General features: G+C 31.6%; 2 protein-coding genes and 1 long non-coding RNA gene across 3 annotated transcripts in view; 2 read left to right on the forward strand and 1 right to left on the reverse strand.

Annotated features, from left to right (window-relative positions):
* The window catches only part of al (aristaless related homeobox), a 513209-nt gene that overhangs the window by 15811 nt on the left and 473640 nt on the right, over window positions 1-23758 (forward strand). The window lies entirely within an intron of this gene.
* Window positions 17311-22979, reverse strand: LOC140443881 (uncharacterized). Its single transcript, XM_072535376.1, has 2 exons — window positions 22590-22979; window positions 17311-18844 (listed from the first exon to the last, which is right to left on the reverse strand). Exons 1-2 carry the CDS (start codon window positions 22691-22693, stop codon window positions 17923-17925), a joined length of 1026 nt encoding a protein of 341 aa, XP_072391477.1. The 5' UTR covers window positions 22694-22979; the 3' UTR covers window positions 17311-17922.
* On the forward strand, window positions 19780-21510 carry LOC140443882 (uncharacterized). Its single transcript, XR_011951276.1, has 2 exons — window positions 19780-20223; window positions 21041-21510. It is a non-coding gene; the product is annotated as an uncharacterized lncRNA (long non-coding RNA).

Raw genomic sequence — 23758 nt, forward strand, 5'->3', positions numbered from 1 at the left:
CATCATCATCATCATCATCCAGCCTCAAAAGTCCACTGCTGAACATATGTCTTTTCCTCGCATTTCCAACCATGTCTATCTTCTTCTACTTCTTAGTCGTTAACCTGATGCAGGTATCGTGATATCATGAAGCTATTAGCTAAATTTCCCAATGTTCCTCCACGTTTTTCTACCTTCTGTCATTCTAGCACATTCTGACAATGGAGCGCCAATGCTAGCAACAATATGGTCCGTGTATCGTGTGGGAGATCTAGCTCTATTTCTTTTGCCTTCTACTTTTCCCTGGATGGTAAGTTTTTCAAGACCATTTCTTTGAAGCACATGTCCAAAATAGCTTATTATTTGTTCTGATATTTGAAATGTCTATTTGGTTGTATCACAAATAAGTTTTTCATATCAGCAGAATAAGGTCAATGTGGTCACATAGTTTGGCAGGATCGCCATGTGGTGTTGAACTTTCCCCGCTCTGACCTTTAGATCAACCTTTTCACCAAAAAAGACACTTTAATACAGACTTTTAACGTAACAATAAAACACTGAAAACTTTGTTTTTAAAACTTCCACAAAATTTATTTTAAATTCTTATCACTACAGCTGTTTTGGCTGATTGCCTTTCTCAAGTCGAATCCATAAACGACTTTTAACGTGTTTACAATTGGGATAGGTCGCAGCTTGCGGCCTCACATTACGACTGTTAGCAAAATTTTCTGAATTAATAGTCGATTGGAAATAGAATGCTTTTAAATATATGGTCTTCAAGGTCCGCTTATAATAACAACAACACAAAATAATGTACTGTTATAATAATTATTCTACTAATATCACCTTCTCGGCATTGACCTTATTTCAATCCGAAATGCAAGTAAATAATCAATTTAAAATTCTATTACGAATTATAAACTTACTTATTGGTTTCTTTCCCTTCTCTTACATAATCTTATTATTTATATTCTCCAATAAGAAAGTACAAAAAATAACGACTCGATTTTTCATAAAAAGAGTATGTATCACCGCTCACACTTCAATATTGACCATATAAACAATAATATTATTAATTTTGTTTTAAATAATTACTCATACATTCAATATTTTTAAATAAATTTTGCAAAGTAATTACACATCGTGATAACAAAAATTTGCCTAACTATCGGCTCGTAAATTATAGTTAATTAGTTTCATTCCATATTTGCTATATCGCTGTCGTTTTCCTTTTTTATTTTTCGTAATCTGTTCGCAAAATTTCGTATGCACATAATCTCTACCAATTTAGATTAGGATTAATTTTAATTTTTAATACTGTAGTATACTGGCAGATCCTGTTACTATTAATAATTTAATTAGTCAGCGGTAAACGGCTTTTATAAAGTTAAATTTTAAAGAACGCAGTTGATTATGTACTTTTTGAATAATTTTATTGAATTTATGCATACTAATGTTTTCCGATAAGTTTTCTGTAAAGCATTGTTTTTCATACCACACATATATCCTTACCCCCCAAAACTTCGACACTGACTAAAAGAGGCCGAAAGTTGGGATAGAATAAGTTTTTTCTTAAAAATATCTCGGACTTTTCACCGTTATCTACAGCGTAGAGAGGATAAAATAATATCATTGTCCTTTTACCCTATGACAGCCGATATGCAATTAAGATATGATCAGTGGGCCTCAAACAGTGGAGCATTAATATTTAATTCCGATCGCTTGAAAAGTAATAGTTATTTTCCGTCGACCGTCCATTTATGATTAATTTTAACACCCTCAAAATCATTGATTAATGACCTCTATTAATGAATGATTTTCTATTAATGAACGATTTTATTATAGGCAACACAACATACATTGCTTGTATAAATTAATTTAACCACATTTAACGCTCTGTGTTCGTTACAAAACTTTTCCGTCGACCGTACTTTTCAGAAATAAAGATATCTTAGTTTAAATATTTATTTACTTAACGATAAACAACAATTTTTTCAGCTTTCATTGACTTTATTCAAAGTTTCCTTAGTGGTAGTTTTATTATAGTAAACATTAATATTCGAAATAGTGCAATTACTGAAATTAAAGAAATATATTGATAAACGATTATCTGCTGTATAGCATTTTGACAAATTTATATTTAAGTCTTCTTGAACCTCTGTAAATTCTGTGATAGAAGAAGTTAAATTCTGGTGGAGTTAAATTAAACTCTTCGTCAATATCCATCCTTTGATTTTTCAAATACACAGAATTTTAAACAATAAAGTAAATAATGACATACAATGACAGATAGTACTAACAGCGGCTACTTCATTTTAAATTAATTTTTTAGTGGGGATATAAATAGGTATATGTTTGGTTGCCTACACCACAGGTCATTGCCAATCACAGAGCGTTTAATTAATTTATGCAAGCAATGTATGTTGTGTTGCCTATAATAAAATGGTTCATTAATAGAAAATCATTCATTAATAGGGGTCATTAATCAATGATTTTGAGGGTGTTAAAATTGATCATAAATGGACGGTCGACGGAAAAAATATTTAATTTTCTGTATTTTATGTTCAGTAATGTTATTGTATTTTACCGTATCAAAGGCAAATAAAATGAATATATTATGTAGATATATACAGGGCGTGTTAAAAGAAGAGGGACGTAATATTTCGAATACTCGAAATTATTTGTCGACATCAAATGTTCATCACGGGTCTATAAGTCTCTATTTTGCGTAAAGTGAAAATTATACAAATGATTTTGCATGCAGTAAAATTGGAAAATACTTGCCAAGTTTCTGGTATGTCCAAATTTGAATAAAATACATCCAAGACTTTACTTTCTGCAGACACTGTATTAAATATAACCTTGAAACAAATTGGCACTAAATCACTTCCGAGTTTTCAGCAAAACAAAATGTTTAAACACGTGTAGTCCAGTAATTAATACCAAAGCTATTGAGAGTATGCAGTCCAGTAATTAGACCGAAGGTACTTTATCGTTTAACTAAAACACACCACAAAGTCCGAATTGAATTCTCGAAACACTTTTTTATTACTTCTTTTTAGCAAACGATTTGTCCTATTCACTGTCTGATATTTCACTATCAGAGTCGTCACTATCTGAATTGTCTATCCGAATAATTAAAGGACGGACCTCATCTATAACTCGTTTGGTTTGAAAAGACTGAACGATTATGTCTTCCGTATGTCTAATACAATTTTGTCATTGTTCTGCCTGTATTTGCTTTAGCGATTCTTTCCATAAACTAAGCTAGCGTTATCTGTTGTTTTAGATGTATGTTTATCATAAAATTTTTTGGTTATACCCCAAACTAACTCAATTGCATTATAGTGGCAATGGTAGGGCTGAAGTCGAAGAACTTCATGGCCATATTTTCAGTAACAAATTTCTTTTGAATTTTGTGCTCTCCACACCTTTGAAGTAAACCGACTTTTAAAAATATGTCACTGTGATAAATTTTGTTTTCTGTCAACCCCAACTTTATTTTTTATTTTGTCCATCTGCTTGAAGGAAATCTCTTTTCTACTCTTGAGTGGTAGGGTGCATTATCCAACACTATTATGGATGGTCGCCCCAATTTTTTTATCAAATTTTCTTCAAACCATTCTTCACAAATATTTGCATCCATATTTCCATGGTAATCACATGTATTCATTGTTGACGAAAAAATTAAACTAGCCTCAGGAATAAATTTCTAGCATGAAGTATAAGGTAGCGTTTACCATTACCGGAATGACTAGAAGAATAACATTTCGTGGTGCCATTTTGCCAGGATGATTTTGATATATTTCGTTTAGCGAAAATCCAAGTTTCATCTAAAAATTCAACTTGCCTCGGACTATAAGACGTTTTATTGTTTATGTATTTTCTTAAAAAAGCCACCGTTTTAAAACAACATTAGAGAGTTCACACAATACTTGTCTATTATTTGTCTTTTTATATCGAAAACCTAAATGTTTCAGCACTTTCCACAAACTGTTAAACTAATATCACACAGTTCCTTGTAACACAGCACTAATTGTTACATATTCTTTGGCTTTATATATATTATATATAATATTTTTTAATTGCAAGTTTAATTGACTGGTGCAAATCTAAAGTTTTTGGATGTCGACGATTTCTCTTGCTTCCTTTATTTATTTCATCCTCACTCATGTTATTAATTCTTCGGAATGTCCTCTCTGAGATAACGCTAGCATCGCATGTGCGTTGTTTCCGAAGTGCCATAACAGATGTCAATGGACCCATATTATTTTTTTCTAAATTGAAATAACTTTCGACTTTCAGAACTAAACGCCATTCTTCTTGAGATAACATGATAACTTCGACTGTATTTTATTTTCTTCCAAATTACTAATTTTACTTTAAAGTACTACTTCACTACACTACTGTAAAAAATAGGTACTTATATAGAGCTACTATACCCTAAAAGGGACGAGGGTTGTACAACAGACGAAACAATCGAACAGCCAATGCTAAACAAGCATATACACTGCAGTGATTGTGACTGTGCAAAAACCGTTCGCTTGTTTTAAATAAGATTTTTGCTTATTATGTATTTTGTTAAATTATTAAATAAAACTAATACAACTCACGACCATCAATTAATTTTTAACGATAAACAGAAGTATAATATGATGATAAGTTTAAATTTGATCTACTTTGTTGATAACAGTGTCGTTAACAGAAAGATATTTTTAAATAGCATGAATTATTTTTCAATGATTGTGTGGATTTAAGAAATACATTACTAAACAAATTTTTAGAGTGTGTATAAAGGAGATTACAATTATTATGACACATGGTACTCCTTGTTTTTCAAATAATATGTTCTTGTAAAGGCATAACTTTGATTATTGGGTAAACCTACATTATACGATATGTCAGAAGAAATTAAAAAAAATTAACATGTAGTAAATTCACTGTTTAAATAAATACTTTTGCTAACTACTTTGCTAGAATACGCTTGTAAAACAATAGATTGGAACGAAAAGGGCATCAATGTAGATGGAAAATTTTTAAATAACCTTAAATTTGCAGATGATATCGTTCTTATTGCAGACAGCTTTGATCAGGCACAGATAATGGCTCCAAGAACTCCATACTGCCACAAAAAGAGTTGGTCTTAAAATAAATTTTTGAAAAACACAATTTATTACAAAAATTTAGTCCACAACAAAAACATTGAGTTTTGTAGAAGACAAAGATATTGAGCCAGTTGACTCCTATAAATACTTGGGCCATGAGATCAGAATAGAGATCAGGTCATGTAGCAAGATCAGTTGATGACCGGTGGACAAAAGGAATTTTGGAATGGAGACCCCGAATACAAGCTAACAGAAATAGAGGTCGACCCCCAACGAGATGGACAGATGACATAAAAAGAGTGACTATAAATTGGATTCAGATGGCGCAAAATCGGACTAAGTGGAAAAGCATGCGAGAGGCCTATGTTCAGCAGTGGACGTTAGAGGCTAGTTGATGATGATGATGAAACGTCACAAAGTTAAATAAAAGAATATACGAAATGATTGTAATAAAGTAAAAAAATAATACATACATACAGGACAGTTTGGAAAACTGTCATAGGTATATTCACATAGGTTACATAGGTACATCGTAATGTTAAATTATATTATTTACTTTCATAATCAGATGCACTGTCGTCGTCACTAGAATCCTTTAAATCAATCCTCAATTCTTCAGTAATTACATCTATGCGACGTTCACTTTTCAAATACTTATCTTCAACCTTGCAACATGTTCACACACTTTCTTCCAGTTATCTACAGTTACTCTAGCAAATTCCTGTTCCACCAAAACTTTTACGTCTTCTAACTTAAAATAAACGTTTTCTTTTGCAACTTCATTTTTTATTTGCGCCCAAACCATTTCTGTAGGGTTCCAGTATGGATGATATGGCGGTAGTTTTAAAGAAACATGTCCACATTCTTGCAGCACTTTGTCAAATTTATATTTTATATGATCTTGTTTGTGTCGTTTGATGATTTCATACAATTGCGATTTTAACATTGACTTACAAATGGTACATTTTTTCTGTCAACCAAGATATCATATCCATTTTTTTAGATTTACTGGTGGGTGCTTTACTAATTTGTATATTATGAGATGACGCATTATCAGTAACAACAACAAATCCAACAGGTAAATTGGGGATTAACTGTTCTTTCTTCCATTTTTCATAATTTTTTGAATTCATATCATCATGATAATCTCCTGTCTTAGCTCCTGACTTAAAAATCAAAAGGGCATTTTGTATGAAACCTATCTCCCCACCACCATGTACGATAACCAACCTACTTCCTTTTGAAATGTTTTTGAACAATCCTTTGCCACTGTCATCTGTCCAGCTATTTGGTGTAGTGTGTCCTGCATGTACATAGGTTTCATCAACATATACAATTGACTTACCTTCGGTTCTGTATATAATTCCGTTCAATTTATAAACGTCGATTATCTTTCGTTTTCTTTCATTTAAATCCCAAATCTTTCACAATTCTGTAGAGAGAACACACATCTCCAGTCTACTCGTACACCTCTCCAAGCCGTTTCTGCTTGTCATACTTCCTCAAGTCTGTCACGGTTGCTTTCCTTTTAGCAAGTGTTGTAGCTGGAAATTTTAGTGTATTATTTGACTCTGCGTTTGTTAGCATAATCGCTTGTTAAATGATCGTTTCTACTGTACGTAAAGATACTGTAGTAGCTTCACTCACACGTTGTTTAATACTGGTTCGATTATCTTCAGAAAATAGTATTTGCATATATTTAAATATATTGTAAACTATTCTTTTGGATTCTGGTGCCAATCTGATCTGTTTACTCGTACTACACTTAACCATCTCCATTCTACAAAATAGTTCTAATACGTGTGGTAGCATCTTTTTTTCGTTTTTGTATATATATATATATATATATATATATATATATATATATATATATATATATGTAACGAGCGCGAGTCTTCTACAGCTGGCGCCGCTTCTCACATCCTAATTTCCAGCGTTTTCTGTCGAAGCAATCCTCAGTTGTTAAATCTCTGGCGGTCATTGCATCGTCGAGATCGTCTCTCCAGGATCGTCTTGGTCTCCCTCGTTTTCTTCTAGTTGGCAAAGTCCATTCTTCTATTTTTTTTGGCCATCTATTTTCAGGCATTCTCTGAAGGTGTCCATACCAGTTAAGTCTTTTGGCTTCGATTGTGTCTATTATGTCTAGATCGATTTCCATTTCTCTCCGAATATCTTCGTTTCTCACCCTATCAAGTCTAGTGAGCTGGCAACATCGTCTCCAGTAGTTCATTTCCATGGCCTTAATTTTTGATTTGTTTCTTTGGTTTATTTCCCAGAGTTCGGCGCCGTACAGCCCAATACTTTCTATTATTGTTTTATAGATTCTTCTTTTATTTTCTTTTGTTATTTTTTTATTCCATAATAGTCCGTGTAGCTGTCTGGTGGCTGATCTTGCTTGGCCAATCCTGGAGTGTATTTCTTCGCTACTTCCTGCTTTTGATGTTATTTGGACTCCCAAGTATTTGAAATTGTCTGTTGGTTTTATAGTTCCCATTTCGATTTGTAGGCTTTCTGGTTTTTCTCCTACAACTAAGTACTCAGTTTTTTGTATATTAATTGTGAGGCCCCATTTGGTATACTCATCTTCCAGTTTTCTAAGCATGTAGCCTACATCACTCTCGTCTTCAGCTAGAATGGCTTGGTCGTCAGCGAAGTGTATCGTGTACAATCTATCATCTCCGATTGGGATGCCCATATTGCAGCACTTTCTTCTCCACACTGAGAGTGCCTCATTTAGATATATTTTGAAGAGTGTAGGTGCTATGCAGCAGCCTTGCTTTAGGCCCTTACTAATAGGAATTTCTCTAGTTAATCTATTTCCAGTTTTAATGTTTGCCGTCATATTTTTGTAGAGCTGTTGTACTGCTTGTATATTTTTTTGCTTATTCTTTGTTTTTCCATTGCTACCCAAAGCATTGAAAGTGGTACACTATCGTATGCCTTTGTCAGATCTATAAAGACTATATGAGTTGAAAGGTTGTGGGCTAATCTTTTCTCGATAAGTTGCTTTAGAGAGAATATACTGTCCATATAGGATCTGCCTGCACGAAAGCCATTCTGTTCTTCAACATCTGTCATGTCTTTTTCAATTTTGTTTTTTATTATTTTTCCATACAGTCTTGAGAGTGAATTTATGACACTTAGCCCCCTGTAGTTTGAACAATTCTTTCTATCTCCTTTTTTGTAGATGTTGTTAATATGTGCTTTTGTCCACTCCGGTGGTAAGTCGTGTCCATTATAGAATAAGGTGAAGACATACGCCAGTAATTCCCGTAATACTTGTGGGCTATGTTTTAATAATTCATTTGGTATACCTTGTGGTCCGCATGACTTCCGATTTTTTAGAGTTTGTATGCATTCTCGACTTCCTGTACTGTTATTTCATCGTCTTCACTGAATTCCAGTTCATATGTTGTTGAACTGATGTTCGTGAATTGAGGTCTTGTTTCAGTCAAAAGTTGTGAGTAGTGTTCGATCCAAGATCTTTCTTCTATTAAATCTATTCTACTCGTTTCTTTTCTGTTTGTTCTCAGATTTTTTACCGTTTTCCATGCTTCTCTTGATCTTGTTGACTCTATATATTTGTTGAATTCTTCGCATTTACTTTCCCAGGAAATATTTTTTGCTTTAGTTACTAAATTTTTTACTTCTCTGTTTGATCTTGCATATGTTCGTCTATCATCTGGATCATTTGTTTGTAGCCACTTTTGATATGCTTGTTTCTTGTTGTGTACTGCATTGGCGATGTCATTTGTCCACCACAATGGAGTATTCTTTTTGTTCTTTTGGATTGTGCCGAGCGCTTCGTAAGCTGCTTCATTGATTTTATTGATTATCTCTTTATAGGTATTCTGGGCTGAGGAGTAGATCAGGTTTGCCAATTTTTGGCTGAGTCGCAGCTTATATAAGAATGATGTCGAGTCGTTTTGCAGTGCATCAATATTGTATTTAGGTAGATTCAATTCCAGGGATTTTGATTAAGCTAGTTGGTTGTCATTTTGATGTAGTAGCCGAGGTCGATACTGTAGGTAACATTTTGATCTTACCATATAGTGGTCAGTTCCGCACTCCGGTCCTCTTAATACTCTTATGTCTTTAACTTGTATGTGTGTTTCTTGTTTTGTGATGACATAATCTATAATTGACTTTGTGTTTCTCGTTGGTTGAACCCAGGTGTACTTATGTATGTTTTTATGTTGGTAGAATTCGTTTAGGATTTTCAGAGAGTACTGTTTACAGCACTCTCTGATCTTTTTTGTTTAGACTCGAAAACATAATGAGAATAAATTACGAACTTATTTAAAATCTAGTGGCTAGAAATTTTTTGGAAATAATTCTTATCAGTCCTTTGATGTCCTTAACGAGTCGTTAAGGAGTCATTACTAATGACTTTATAATTACGGTTTTAAGGTTACTGATACTAAATTAGAAATGAACTTTTACCAAACTTTATAGAGTATCAGTTATTAAAGATGGTATTATAACAAACAAAAAGTTTGGTATCTATACAACAATCTGTGTACAATCAAACTCCATTTATTATTTAAGTGAGTAATAATTTTGTAATTAGTGCGATTTCAAATAATTTAATTTGTTTAATATTGCAACGCCACTACATGGGTCTGATCATAGATATTCTATTGTCTGAGCGATTAACTATTTCGTGAAAGGGCTCGCCACTCGATTTGAAATAAGCTGTACTCAGAAAAATATCTAAAAAGTTCTCGAAACCAAATCTCCAATAAAGAGGTCTAATGAATGTTTTTCGGTAACACTTATCCAAGGCCCACTTACCAGTTTTCTCTGTAAACACCAAAATAAAAATAAGTTGAAAGTTTTCTAAAAAGTTAATTTTGAAGGTTTAACTGACATTCTTCAATTTTAATTTAAAATGCTTTTTCTGCGTTTCAGTCGTAGAAAAACAGACGGTACATACTTTATGTTATTTTATTTTAAAAACCCATAATTAAATTATCAAAATCTGAGGTCAACAGACCTGAAACAATTACCTCTGTGGTTAATTTTAAAAGTAAAATTTGTAGCATAACATATATAAAAATAAATTCATCATGAGACATGTGAACTATATTACTCATGGTAATTTCAGTCTACTTTTTATCTAATATGATTTTTACTGCAATATTTTATATTTTCATAATCCTAAAAGATAAGAAATGTAGCAAAAAGTGATTTAATTATAAATAAAGCATTTGATAAGGTGTCCCTGAAAAGTGTACGTAAACTAAAAAATTTACATTTTTCTGAAAATTATGTTTGCCATTATTGCGTCTTAATATGACACATTTAGTAACATACCAAAGCGTCATAAAATATCCTTTATAAGCCACAAAAATTTGATACATTATCATCCAGCCTGTTCTTCGTATTTCCAACCTTTTCTATCTTGAGCGCTGCTCTCATCCAATTTTTTATTAGCCTTCTTAAATAGTCACCCCATCGTGTAGGTGGTCGAACGACGCCTCTCTTTTCTTTCCTTTCTCCTCCATTTCAATAACCTCTTTGTCCATCGCCCATCTGTCAATCTAGCTATGTGTCCTGCCCATCTCCATTTTCGTCTGGCTATCCTTTCGATGATGTCAGTCACCTTGATTCTTCTCATGATCTCTTCGTTTTTTATTATGTCTTGTAGAGTTATTCCTAACATGAATCGCTCCATTCTTCTTTGTCTCAACGAAGCTCTCACCTTTGAAATTGCGACGTTGCCGTTGTGAGTAGACTTTCGGGGTAAACACAGAAAAATAACAACGGTTAATAAACATAAAATAAATATGGTAAACGCTGTCTTCTCTGAACTGTTGAGGTGAAAGACAGTGTTTGGCTCCGGAAAATGGAAAAATATCTGAAAAATTTAGACAGTGATGATACACTTTCAGAAGGAGGGTCAAAAAGGAAGGACAGATATAAAGACAGCGAGGAAGAAGCTGACATTTGCAGAAAGAGCAAGAAGTTCTCGAGAACACCAACAAAAACTCCAGAGAAAAAAAAAGAGGAAACAAAAATTCATCAATTACTAATAATGATGAGCCACCTCACCGATGACATTAAGGAAATAAAAACAAATCAAAAAGTAAGCAAGGAAACAATAGAAACGCGCTCATTATGGAAAACAGAGAGCTGAGAATAGAAAATGCAGAACTAAAACAAGAAAATATAGAGATCAAGGAGGAACTCAGAGAAATAATAAAAAACATGGAAGTTATCGAAAAACACCGACGAATAAATAACATAGTTATGAACGGCCTTCATATGAGACATATGAGCCTTCATAGACACATATGAGCAAGCAGGGTTAAAGGGAACAATCAACAATTTCATCAATCAACATATAGGAGTAAAGGTTAACATAAGGAATGCTCACAAGTTAAGTGAAAGAACATGCCTAATTGAATTAGAAAACCAAGAAGAAAAAAGAAAAATAATGGAAAAAAGCACAAGTTAAAAGAAATTAAAGAGTACAAAGTATATATCAACGAAAATGCAACCATAAAAGAACGAGAAATACAGAAACCAATTAGAAACATTGCTCAAGAAGAAAGAAATAAAGGAAATGAAGTCAAGATTGGAGTAAAAAAATATAGGTAAATAACAGCGAATGGAAGTGGAATGATAAAGTCGAATAGCGCAATAGTCAAAACAACATCAAAAAACTAGCAACTAACTGTACTACTGGAATAACGTTGACGAAACAAGCACAGAAAAAGATTAGCGATAATACAAAAAAAGGAAAAAAGAGGAAAAAATTGAAAACTGGACCAAAACAAAAGAAAACGTGTCAAAAACGTTACTTTTAAGAACATGAAATTTAGGAGGCACATATGGAGAAGGCAAACTTAAACATTTAGCGAGAGAAATCGAAAAGTTCCATTTTGACATAGTATCTTTGCAGGAGACGAAACAGCTGGGAAATGATATACTAGAAATATGTATTCAATTTTGTAGCGTTTTTATTTTTTCAGTTATAACTTAACTTAAATTTCGATTGTTCTGTTCCACAATATGCCTATACTATCTCTTAGACTGTTTTTATCTTAGAGAACGTTTGGTTATAATGTCTGTTAATAATGACAAATGTTTTACTAGTAGCTCACCTTGTTTTTGTGTATGTTCTGCTGATGATTTAACTTCCTTTGGCGAAGGCTTATCTTTGTCTCCCTTATTGCAAGATCTCTACTGGTAAATTTTTGAAATGAATATTCTCATACATTTGTGAATAAATCAACACACATGATTTCTTTGAAGTTACGTGTAGAGTTGCAATATGTAAATGCTCTGGCATATCTTCTTTTTAATATAACCCTGTAGATTGATTGTAAGAGATGCCAAGTTATATAATAGGGTAACTATCTTAATTAAATTCACACAAATTATGGAATGATCTGTACTTGATTTCCTGTACCAATCGAAAACTGGAAGAAGCCTTTGTCTCCTCAATACAAAAATATTGGCTTCACAGTAAATGAAGACAAAATCAAAATAATGATGCCGAAGAACAGTTAAAAAGTCATACATTAAAAACCAATTTTACCAGTGCTGAGACACGTGTAGGAATCATGGATTATTTCCGAAATAGATGCAAATAATAAACTATTTTCAAAATAAAAGAAGGTAGGGATATACAAAATAATTATTACTGGACAATTTTTAAGAGCAAAAAAAGCTACTCTCAGACAAACCGTACTATCAATGTTTTTGGAAAATATGAGTAGATGCAGGCCAAAACTAAGTTAGAAGGATAGTCTAGGTCTAGACGATCATGCGCTGTTGGTGGACGTCCTCTGTTCCGTATTGCTTCTTGCCTTGGTCTCCACTCTAAAATACGTTTTGTCCATCCGTTGTCTGATAATTTGATGAAGTGTTCTGTCCAATTCCATTTTAACGACGCTATTTTTTCGATAGCGTCTGTTGTTTTTGTTTTAAGACGTATATCTGAGTCACGCGAATCTTATTAACTACCTTTTTTTTTTGTTAATGGTTTCGCTCCATAAGTGAGTACAGGTATACATACATATATAATACACATTGGTCAAAGATTTTCCTTTTGAGGCATATGCGTAGATCCGATTTAAATACATTGTTTAATTTACCAAACGCTGCCCAGGCTAATCCTATGCGAAGTTGGAGCTCACATGTCTGGTTATCTCTGCCCAACTGAATTTCATGTCCTGGGTACTTATACGATGTAGTCTGCACAATATCCCTTCCATCAACAGCAATATTTCGATTTAGCACCAGATTAATCATTATTTGTATCTGGTTCATATTAATCTTTAGTCTGACCTCCAAGGAGCGTGATATAATGTTTCAAACATTATTATTGCATCATTCATACGGTCGATATAAGAGCGATGCCATCTGCAAATCTCAAATAACTGAGCTTCTCTCCATTTATGTTGATACCATGCTCGTTCAGATGTACCTTCCTACAAGTATGTTCTAAAAGCGTCGTAAATAGTTTTGGAGAGAGACTAGCTGTGGCATTTTGGTAGATGTATTTAATTATGTTAATGTAGCGATAGTCTATTCGGCATTCTGTCGATGCTTTTAACATTTTATGATGGCTTATGGTATCGAATGCTTTCTCGTAGTCAACAAATATCAGTGCCAATGGTTTGTTGTATTCTGCAGACTTCTCTATCAGGTTCTTTATCATTAGTAAGTGGTCGTTAGTGCTGTATCCCAATCTAAATCTAGCTTGTTCTCTATTGACACGACAGCTGTTCTCTATTGTCAGCTGGCGATGACTATTGACACGACAATTGACAACGACAGTGGAAAATGGACAGGAATGACTGCAGAAAGAGAATAGAGACAATTAAGGCTCAACTAGGGCAGCTGTAGTACGGACGATAATATTGATCTCGTTCTTTGCATTACAAACCAGCTATACTCTGTTTTTTAACCAGGAGGAGTAAACTAAAAAGACAGATTCACACCCAAGAAAGTTACTAGAAAAGTCACCAAATACATCTTCTTTTTTGGTTGCTTATCTCGGCCTTGCGGTAATCCAGTAATCAGTATTGGACAACCTCATACCACAGTATAGATAACAACTATCTATACTGTGTTATCTATACTGTGCTCATACGTCGATTCTAACCTAATTTTGTTTGTTTATGTTTGAATAATAATTTTTTCCAATTCACTTCCAATATATTATTTAGTTTTTCTAATTACAATAAAAAAATGTTAGACTGTTATGAAGAAGTTGAAGAATTTTTAGAGTTTATTTATCACATTGTAGAAGAAAATCGTCTGGAACTTATATGAAAGCCATATATTCGTGATAAAATTAAATCTAAAATCCAATCGAATTTTACAATATTTTTTCAGCGCATTCACTTAAACAACAAATATTGTATGATACTTTATAAAAATATAAGCAGTTTCTATGGGATTGCCCATTTTTCAAATGTACAGGTATAGACTTATTTTCATTATTCAGGCTCCATTAAATGAATTGTAGCTCTTTCTGGTCATAGAAGGGAGATTATGGGTATTGTTGTTGAACTTAAAAACTTTCTCTCTTATACACTGATTATAATACAATGCATAGAAGCCATCCCCCACTGGCATGTTCAGAATCAGTACACTAGATGTATATATGTATATTTTTAGGTAATGATCAAGAAAATAGTGCACATATAAGAACAAGAAATATTGTATTGTAGAAAAGCTATTTTGGAACCTGAAAAAGACAGTTTCCTTATTTTCAACAAGTTCTACAATCCAAATTAAATACATTTCTTGCAATAATATGTGCTACAGCATTACCTTACAATCTGGGTTTAAGGGAAAATAATGATGGTGATGATGATTTTGTAGAAAATGTTGATGTGTTGGTAAATAGAAATGTTAATGATGTGGAACAATGGTTAAATTATAGGAGACATTTTATTCAACAATTTTTTTGCATGAGAATGAGAATACTATTGAATATCATACTAAATGTTTTTTTTTTTCTATTATTTCTCAAAATGTGATCATAATCATTGGTGTGACAACCTTTTTTGTTTGGGTTTTGATCTTTTCAGGAATACTTATTTCTCCATTCCAATCTATTTCAATGACTTATTCTAAGTATTTGTTCCTTACCTATATCTAATCTTTGGTCTTCCTCGTGTTATATGTCCATCTGACATTTGCTTATTTTGGAAAGTATTTCATCTTCTTTCATCTTTCCTCGTATTATGTGGTCCTATTTTGATGAATGTTAATTTAACCCATTATGACTGTATGTATTAAAGAAACTAATATATGTTTATTAAAAATGTATAATAATAGACAAATTAACAATTTTTTAATCTAAAAATCTATTAACTAACAACAAACATGTGTTACATAAATGTAATGCTAGGTCATTATAGTATTGTAGCTAAAATAAAATAAATTCTTAAGAAACACAACGAAATTACACATCATCGAACTAACTATGGATATAATTCTTATCTATCTAGGTCTGGCTAGGTTTGCAAATTTAAATGAAAAACTTTATGTAAAGCCGACTAAATACATCTGCAAGTGTTACATAAAATTAACACTAGGTCATAATGGGTCATATATTCTTCTCCATCTGCCTTTTTTATTTTTCTCCTTTGTATATATGTCAAGATTGTTCTGCCTAAAGTAGCCAATTCGCTGTCTTCACTTTGAGTAAGTAACCAGATTTCAGATCCATATGTAAATACTGGATGTATTAAGGTTTTGTGCAATTGGAATTTACTTTTTTTTGTAATATCTTATCTTGGTTGTTTAATTGAGCCCTGAATGATTGGTGATGATGAATTGGGTATGAATGGTTGGTCTTGCTATGTTAGATGCTATTTAGCCAGATTCCAGTGTATTGTTTATTTTATCTAGGTACTTGTCTACTGCTACTCTATTATTGTACTTTCACTATATATGTTTTGAATTTATATAGTAATCTTCTGTCTTTCTCTTGTACCTATATTCAACTAGAATTTGTTTATTCTGAGAATATATTATTGAATCCTTGTAAAATGTTAGATATACCTATTCTTTTTTATTTTATTTCTAAATATGTATTTTTTATATTCAATTTTAAAATAAATGACTATGAGTTTTCCTCCTTTTAAATAAGTGTTTATTTGATAAACCTTTCCTTACCAAATATAAAATTAATTACACATGTAAATAGCAATACATATACTATTTATGTAGATGACATAGTCTTCTTAACAAGAAGAAGCTGGAGTTGTTTGGGAATTTGAAAAGTGAAGCAAGAAAATTACTAATGTTAATGGTATCTATAAATTTTAGTTTGTTACATATAAAGCATTTTAAGATATATATATATATATATATATATATATATATATATATATATATATATATATATATATATATAATATATAATAGTAGAACGATTTGTAATCTGTAATTTTAATTTAATCAGAACTACTTTATCCATCATGGCAATCTGAATTTTGCGAACTGCTGTTTTGAAAAGATTTGTGGTTGTTGTGTTGAACCATGTACGTAGATTTTTCAGCCAGAAAATCCTTCGCCTTTCTGGTTCACGTTTTCCTTCCACTTTTCCAGTCAAGATTAGTTGCAGCAGTTCATATCTTTCGCTGTTCCTCATGATGTGACTGAGGTATTCTATTGTGGTTAGCAGGTCTTTTTCTTTTTGCGTTCTCAACAAAACATCCTGATTAGTAACGTGGTCGGTATAAGATATCTTCAGAATTCGACGGTAAAGCCACATTTCAAAAGCCTCAATTTTCTTGCAATTATAGACTTTTATGGAAGGTTATTACTCTGGTTTGAACCCACCTATTGGAAAAGGTGGACTAATAATTATTCATATTGGATCTGAAACTGGCTTTGTAAATGGTGGTTTTTTAGAATGTACTTCAAGAACCACCAGAGTATCATGACAATAGAGGTATGTATTTGAAGAATATTTAATGGTATCAGACGGTTAGTAACATACCGCAAAATTCTGTTATAGTAATGGATAATGTTAATTGCCATTGTTGTTTAATTGAAAAACTACCAACTTTGGCTTTATAAAGGCATTATTTACTTAATTAGTTAAAAGGAAAAGAGATCACATTTGATAAAATGATGGTTAAAAAAGAACTCATGAATTATTGTTCAATAACACAAACAAAAGTATAAAAAATATGTAATCAGTGAAAAAGCTAAAAATGACAGAATAACTGTACTTCGTTTATCCCCATATAATTACTGTTAACTTAACCCTATAGAGCTAGTATGGACACATGTAAAGGGTGACATAGCGAAAAAAAAAACAACAGTTATTGAAGAAATAACTGTTGTATCAAGACGTAGCGAGAAACAAACTACATACATTCAAATTAGTTGATGTGAAAAGAATGTTGAGGAAGCTTTATCGAAAGTCACTGCAGAAAATTGGAAAGTATGTAGGTACACATACAGCATGCAAAAAGGATGAAGAAAAGTTAGGGAACTTAGATTTGTTAGTTGACTAATGCTTATTAGAAACCAATTATCATTGCACCAAACAACCAATTTCAGATTCACATGATGATCATAAACACGATATGATATATTAGGTATGTGAACTGTGATATTTATTTTTATTCGACCTAAGGAGAACAGCATATAGCAAATTCAAATATTTGGTGAGTGACAATAATTGATAAAGAGGAAAGAAATACAAAAGAGACTACTAAAAGTAGGTAGTGCAATGGTATAATGTTCGTGACCATTGGCATTGTATGCTTGTAACACTTGGATAATGAATAAGAAAGATGAAATGAAAATATACATCTAGAGAAGGAAATTACTTTGAAGATACAAGTGATACAATTTATTCATCTTCTGAAGAACTTGTGTTACTGTCATTGCCAATTGGAATTATTAACGGCTCTATTACACTATCCATGATGCCATCTAATTTACACATTTTTTCCTCCACTTTGAGAATGTGATTAACACAATTTTGCCAATGTGTTGTGGTTACATTCTCGAGAGCTTGTAACAGAAGTTTTTTTACTTCTTTAAGTTTAAATGTCGTGTTTTTAAGTGCCACTTCATTTTTCACCTGGGCCCAAATTTTCTCAATGGGATTCAACTCGCAATGATATGGAGGCAGCCGCAGTACAATTTGACCATTTGTTTTAGCCATCTCATCAGTTACATACATATTATACTTATCTTTATTTACACGTACAAGATGTAAAAGTTCTGACCTAACCATCTCCATATCAAAAGGAATGTTTTTTATTTGTAACCATTCTTGCATATATTTCTTTGTTGATGATGTTGTCGGAATTTTTTCTACTTTTCGGCTGTGATATGATGCATTATCCATTACAATGATAGCGTTTTTTGGTAATTTTTGCAAGATACTATTAAACCAATTTTCAAAAACAGATGCATTCATTTCTTCATGGTAATCCTCTGTCTTTCTTCCCTCAAAAAGTAAAACCCCTTCATTAACAAATCCTAACTCTGATCCAACATGTAAAACTATGAGGCGTTTTCCTTTCCCCGATGGGTTTCTCAAACCAGTAGACAGCCCCTCAACGAATGCCTGTCTAGGGTTTTTTATGGCACAGTCCACCCACACTTTATCTTTGGTGTGACCTTCATTTACCCATGTTTCGTCAAGGTAATAAATGGGCCTACCTTCACTTCTGTACCTTTTTATAGAAGTTAGGTAATTACGCCTCCATCTGACAATATCATCACGTTCAATTAGAATACTGGTTCGACTTCTCTTCAAGTACCTACAAAACAATAGAATGTTACATTTAGACCAGGGCAGATCTGTGAAAAAAGTCTGTTTTTGGATATGAGAGGTGGCATGTGGCATTCGGATTTTTGCAGAAAAAGTTAGGTAATAACTTCAATAATAACAATTGACTCATGCTCCCTCTCAAATATGCCCGGAGCATTAATAAAAACTTTAAAATATTTAAAAATTACTAAAAATAGCGATTTTTGTCTACTTTCTTTGCTCATAACTTTAAAACTATTAATTTTGGAGGAAAGTCGTACATAAATAAAACAAAGATAATTAAATTTCCTATGATATATGAGTGGTTAAAAATGTCTTCCAACCATTTAGGTTGTACTTAGGTCCTTCGTAATTGGTTTAGAAAATTTTTATAATCTACTCAAACCGTCCACCAAATTTGAAATTTTTTAAAAACTTTTAGAACAAACATTAGACCATTTAGATGTTTGCAAATTTTTTTAAATATTAAGACGCAGTCTACCGGTCTAATACACTACAGAATTGAAATCGTATTATTTAGGCGGTCTCAGCAATGTTTTAAAGTTATAAACAATTTTTTTGCTTATAAACAAATAGATTATTGAAAAAACCATACTGGAACAGACTCGGTAGACGCTTCTTGTAAAAGAAAAAAAGTTGAATTGCGAGGAGTAGTTCCTGAGATACAACCGGTCAAATTTGACCGGTATTTGCGACGAAGCTATACCTAAACAGTAGGATGGTAACTTTTGAACCATTACCTTATTTTTTCGGTTCTCTTTCTCTATACATTTTTTCATATGTTTAAAACACTCATAACATAAAATAAAAATGTTATGTTTGTTGCATATATTTAAGTTTGTATTACAGATGGTAAAGAAAGAGAAGAGAAGAGAAAATATGATGGCAGATGAAGGATGAAGAGAACCGCATGATGGCAGAAGGTTAAGGTTAAGATTCGTAGCTTTTAGCAAAGCTTTGCTTTTAGTATTAGCAAAGAAGATAGACGCTTAGCTTAGCTTTAAGCGTCTATATTCTTTGGTATTAGTATTATCAAAGAATATGTATTATATTCTTTGATTGTACTTACATACATATTAAAATTAGAGCCGTGCCCCACAATTTGTGAATTTTAAGTTGCTAAGGAAGTAACACAGAATCCATATATACAATTTATACATCTGGAATAGCTGTGAGTCAAACTGAAATAAATACCCAAATTCATTCTACATTTACAGTGGAATCGTTTAATGAATCAGTTACAAAATTGTCACGATGGGTGAAACGCCTGGAAGGAGCTTTTAAAGTTTTTGAAATAGATCACAATATGAAATTATCTTATCTATTACATTATATGGGTCCTGAAGCCTATGATACACTATGTGACAAGTAAGTACCAGATGATAAAACATAGAATGAAATTATTACACTATGTAATGTACAATTTTTACAATCATGTCCCTTTGGAAATTGCTGAAATTTACAGGTTTCAAACCAGAAAATAAGCCGAGGGAGAATCAGTGCAAGAATTCTTACTAGCATTACAGAAGACAGCAATAAATTGCAATTTTTAAGCATATCTAAAATCTGTAATAAGGAACCAATTTGTCTTTGGATTACGTTCCAAAAAAAAAAAATACAAGCAAGACTATTGGAAACAAGGAATCTAGACTTGGATCGAGCAGTAGAGATTGACAGTAGTTTGGAAACGATCAGAAAAGAACAGTAATCAATTAAATTACAATAATTCAATTAACAAAATATTCAAAACTCAATAAGAGTAAAAAACATACTAATACAAGTTAAAATGTAAATTCAAGTACAAATATTACACATTCTAGTTCAAACACTAAAACAGGTATATGTTATCGTTGTGGGGATGCTTCTCATTTAGCCAATCAATGTAAAAAGAAAAATTTGGTATGTAATTTTTGTAAGAAAAGAGGACATTTACAAAAAGTTTGTTTGAAAACTAAAAACATAAATGCTGTTGAGGAAATTTTAAATGTACATTCAACTAATTTAAAAGATAAATTTATTATTAGTTTGAAAGTAAATAACAAACCGATACAGTTTGAAATTGATTCAGATGCTGTAGTCAGTATTATTAACAAAAATGTATTTAATTAGAATTGTACTGAATTACAATTACAAAATACTAATATAAAGTTAGCTACTTACTGTAAAAATGAATTACATGTTTTAGGTATGGCTTTGGTGACAGTTGAGCATCAGAATAAAACTAAATTCTTGAAATTATATATACTTGATGGTGAAGGTCCTTCATTGGTTGGGAGAGAGTGGATCCATTCATTAGATATAAATTTACACAATGTGAACACTGTCTCAAATGCAGAAAAGGAGTTACAACAATTGTTTACAAAATATAAAGATTTATTTGACAAATCTATTGGACAATTTTCGATTTCTGATACCAAAGTTATACCTACCTTAAGTAGATCTCCAAGAATATGTAAACCTATTGTAAAAATGAATTTGTAAAAAAATTCATTGTCAAGGAAGAAAATGTTATATTTGATGCATATATTTAAGTTTGTATTACAGATGGTAACAGAAAAGAAAAGAAGGAGAGAACCGGATGGCAGAAGGTTAAGGTTAAGATTCATAGTTTTTAGTATTGTACTTACATATTATAATAAAGTAGTTTTCAAGTAATATATATTTCATTCTACACTATATACACAGTACACAACAAAAAACAATCAGTATTGAGTATTATTTTAATTATTTGGTATAAAAATACCAAAAATTCAAAAAAAAAATAGGTTGAAGAAAGTTTAACTTCAAAGTTCAAAATCGGTATACATAAAAAAATGCATTTTCTCAGCTTCCAATCGAGCAATTTTCTTCATTTTTTTTTTTAATCCGAAGTAACTCGAGTAGAGCCAGCTAAATAGCGCATTATCAAATTCCAAATATGTTTTAATTTTATTATAATAAATAAATAAATTTTTTTCTAACACACATCTACCTTACTAACGCACTTCTAAATGCCAAAAAGGCTTTAGTTTTGTTGTAATAAATTAATTTATTTATAACAAAATAAAAACACATAGGTATTTCTTCCTACGTTGTGGAATTTTTTTTACAAAAACTTACCACACATATACCTTTTAACGTTATAAATAGAAATATTCTCATTTGAATAGTCTATAATTATTTAAACAATCTTTGTTTAAACAAATTAAATTTTTTTGTTAATTTTTTTTTACCTGGCGGGGGTACTTATCAGTTTCAGCGGTTCTGATTTCGCCCCAGAAGAATATGTCATCTGTGTTTATATTTCCTTGATCAAATAAAGACTATTTAATTAAACAAAGATTGTTTAACTAATTATACAGCTTTCAAATGAGACAATTTGCATTTAGAGCGTTAAAAGGTCTACAACATAGGAAAAAAGAAGTAGTTATATTTTGTTAATTTATTTTTAACAACATTAAAGCATCTTTTGGATTAATGGTATTGCTATTTTGCAGCAAGGGAAATAAATTAAGACAGTTTTAACCTCTATTCGTATAACAGGAAATTTAATCATTACCTTTATTTTATTTTTGTACGGCTTTGCTCCAAAATGAATAGTTTTAAAGTTATAAGCAAAGAAAATAGAAAAAAAATCTATATTTTCAGTAATTTTTAAAGCTCTTTATCTTCTAATCGATTCCCTAATTCAGACATAATATATTTTTTGGGTTGCACGTTTTATTTATTATTGTGGCTAACCTATATTTACTTACTTAAAATTGATTTGCTTCAAGAATTTATATAATAATGAACGACACATATTTGGAAGATCTGGGCGGTTGTTTACTTCACTTAAAATTTTATTTAATGTAGGCATTTCATTCTTGAAAAAGAAGCTGTGTACTATCTGGCGTATAGATGTTTTAACTTTTTCATCATATGTTGCAAGAATAGAAGGTCGACCGCCAATATTTTTAGGACATCTTACTGTTCCAGTTTGCTTATATTCTTTAATTGTTCGGTAAATAGTTGAATTCGCAACACCTAAAATTAGCACATTACTTTAGTAAGTCTTGATTTTAACTATAACTATTCTGCAAAACTAACCTGTTGCCTGTTTTATTTTTGCTACCGTGGCTGTTATTTTCATTCCAGAATTATCACTTTTGATTTGTTTATACATGTTTAAAATGCATTGTTTCTCATTTGTAGATAAATGACCCAAATGTACTCCGCGTTTTTTTGGTGGAGAAAAATTAATTGAATCCATATTGTTATCTTAATAACACTAATCACTAATATGTCGCTAAATAGTTCTGAAAAGAACTGTTTTTATATAAATACAAACGAAAAATCTAAAAAATGTAAGGAATACCACAGAAAATACAAAAAATTGTCGATATAAATTTTGAATTTTAAAATTTCACAAATGTCATTAGTGTCAAAATGTCATAATTTAGTGGAGTAAACTTGCCTGCGATTGGACCAATTAGAAACAAGAATTACGGCGCGGAAAATTTGAATTACTCCTCCTGGTTAAAAAATAGACCATAGGATAAATAAACTGTTATATAATAAAAGTCAACAATACATACTTTGTAATCTTTTAATCGGATTACAATTCCTAAATTACTTGAAAATAACTTAATATCGGAAAATATTCATATCTTAATAGAGTTAAACAAATCACTTAATAGCCAATCTGGTTCTTTTCAGAAGCAAATGTAAAACAGTCGCTATGGGGTAATTTGAAAAGAAGAACTCTTTGAATACCTAACAATTAACGAGTAATTATATTTAATTTGCTGTTATTATTGTCTGACATGATACATATTCAGGTTGACATAATCCAATTAGAAATATTTCTTTTGCAAAGAAATTCTTCCAGAAAATATTGCAATTATAAATTTACGTTGAGATTGCATGTAATTTTCTCATTAAT

The sequence above is a fragment of the Diabrotica undecimpunctata genome, chromosome 6 (genome assembly GCF_040954645.1).
Source record: "Diabrotica undecimpunctata isolate CICGRU chromosome 6, icDiaUnde3, whole genome shotgun sequence".
Taxonomy (NCBI): domain Eukaryota; kingdom Metazoa; phylum Arthropoda; class Insecta; order Coleoptera; family Chrysomelidae; genus Diabrotica; species Diabrotica undecimpunctata.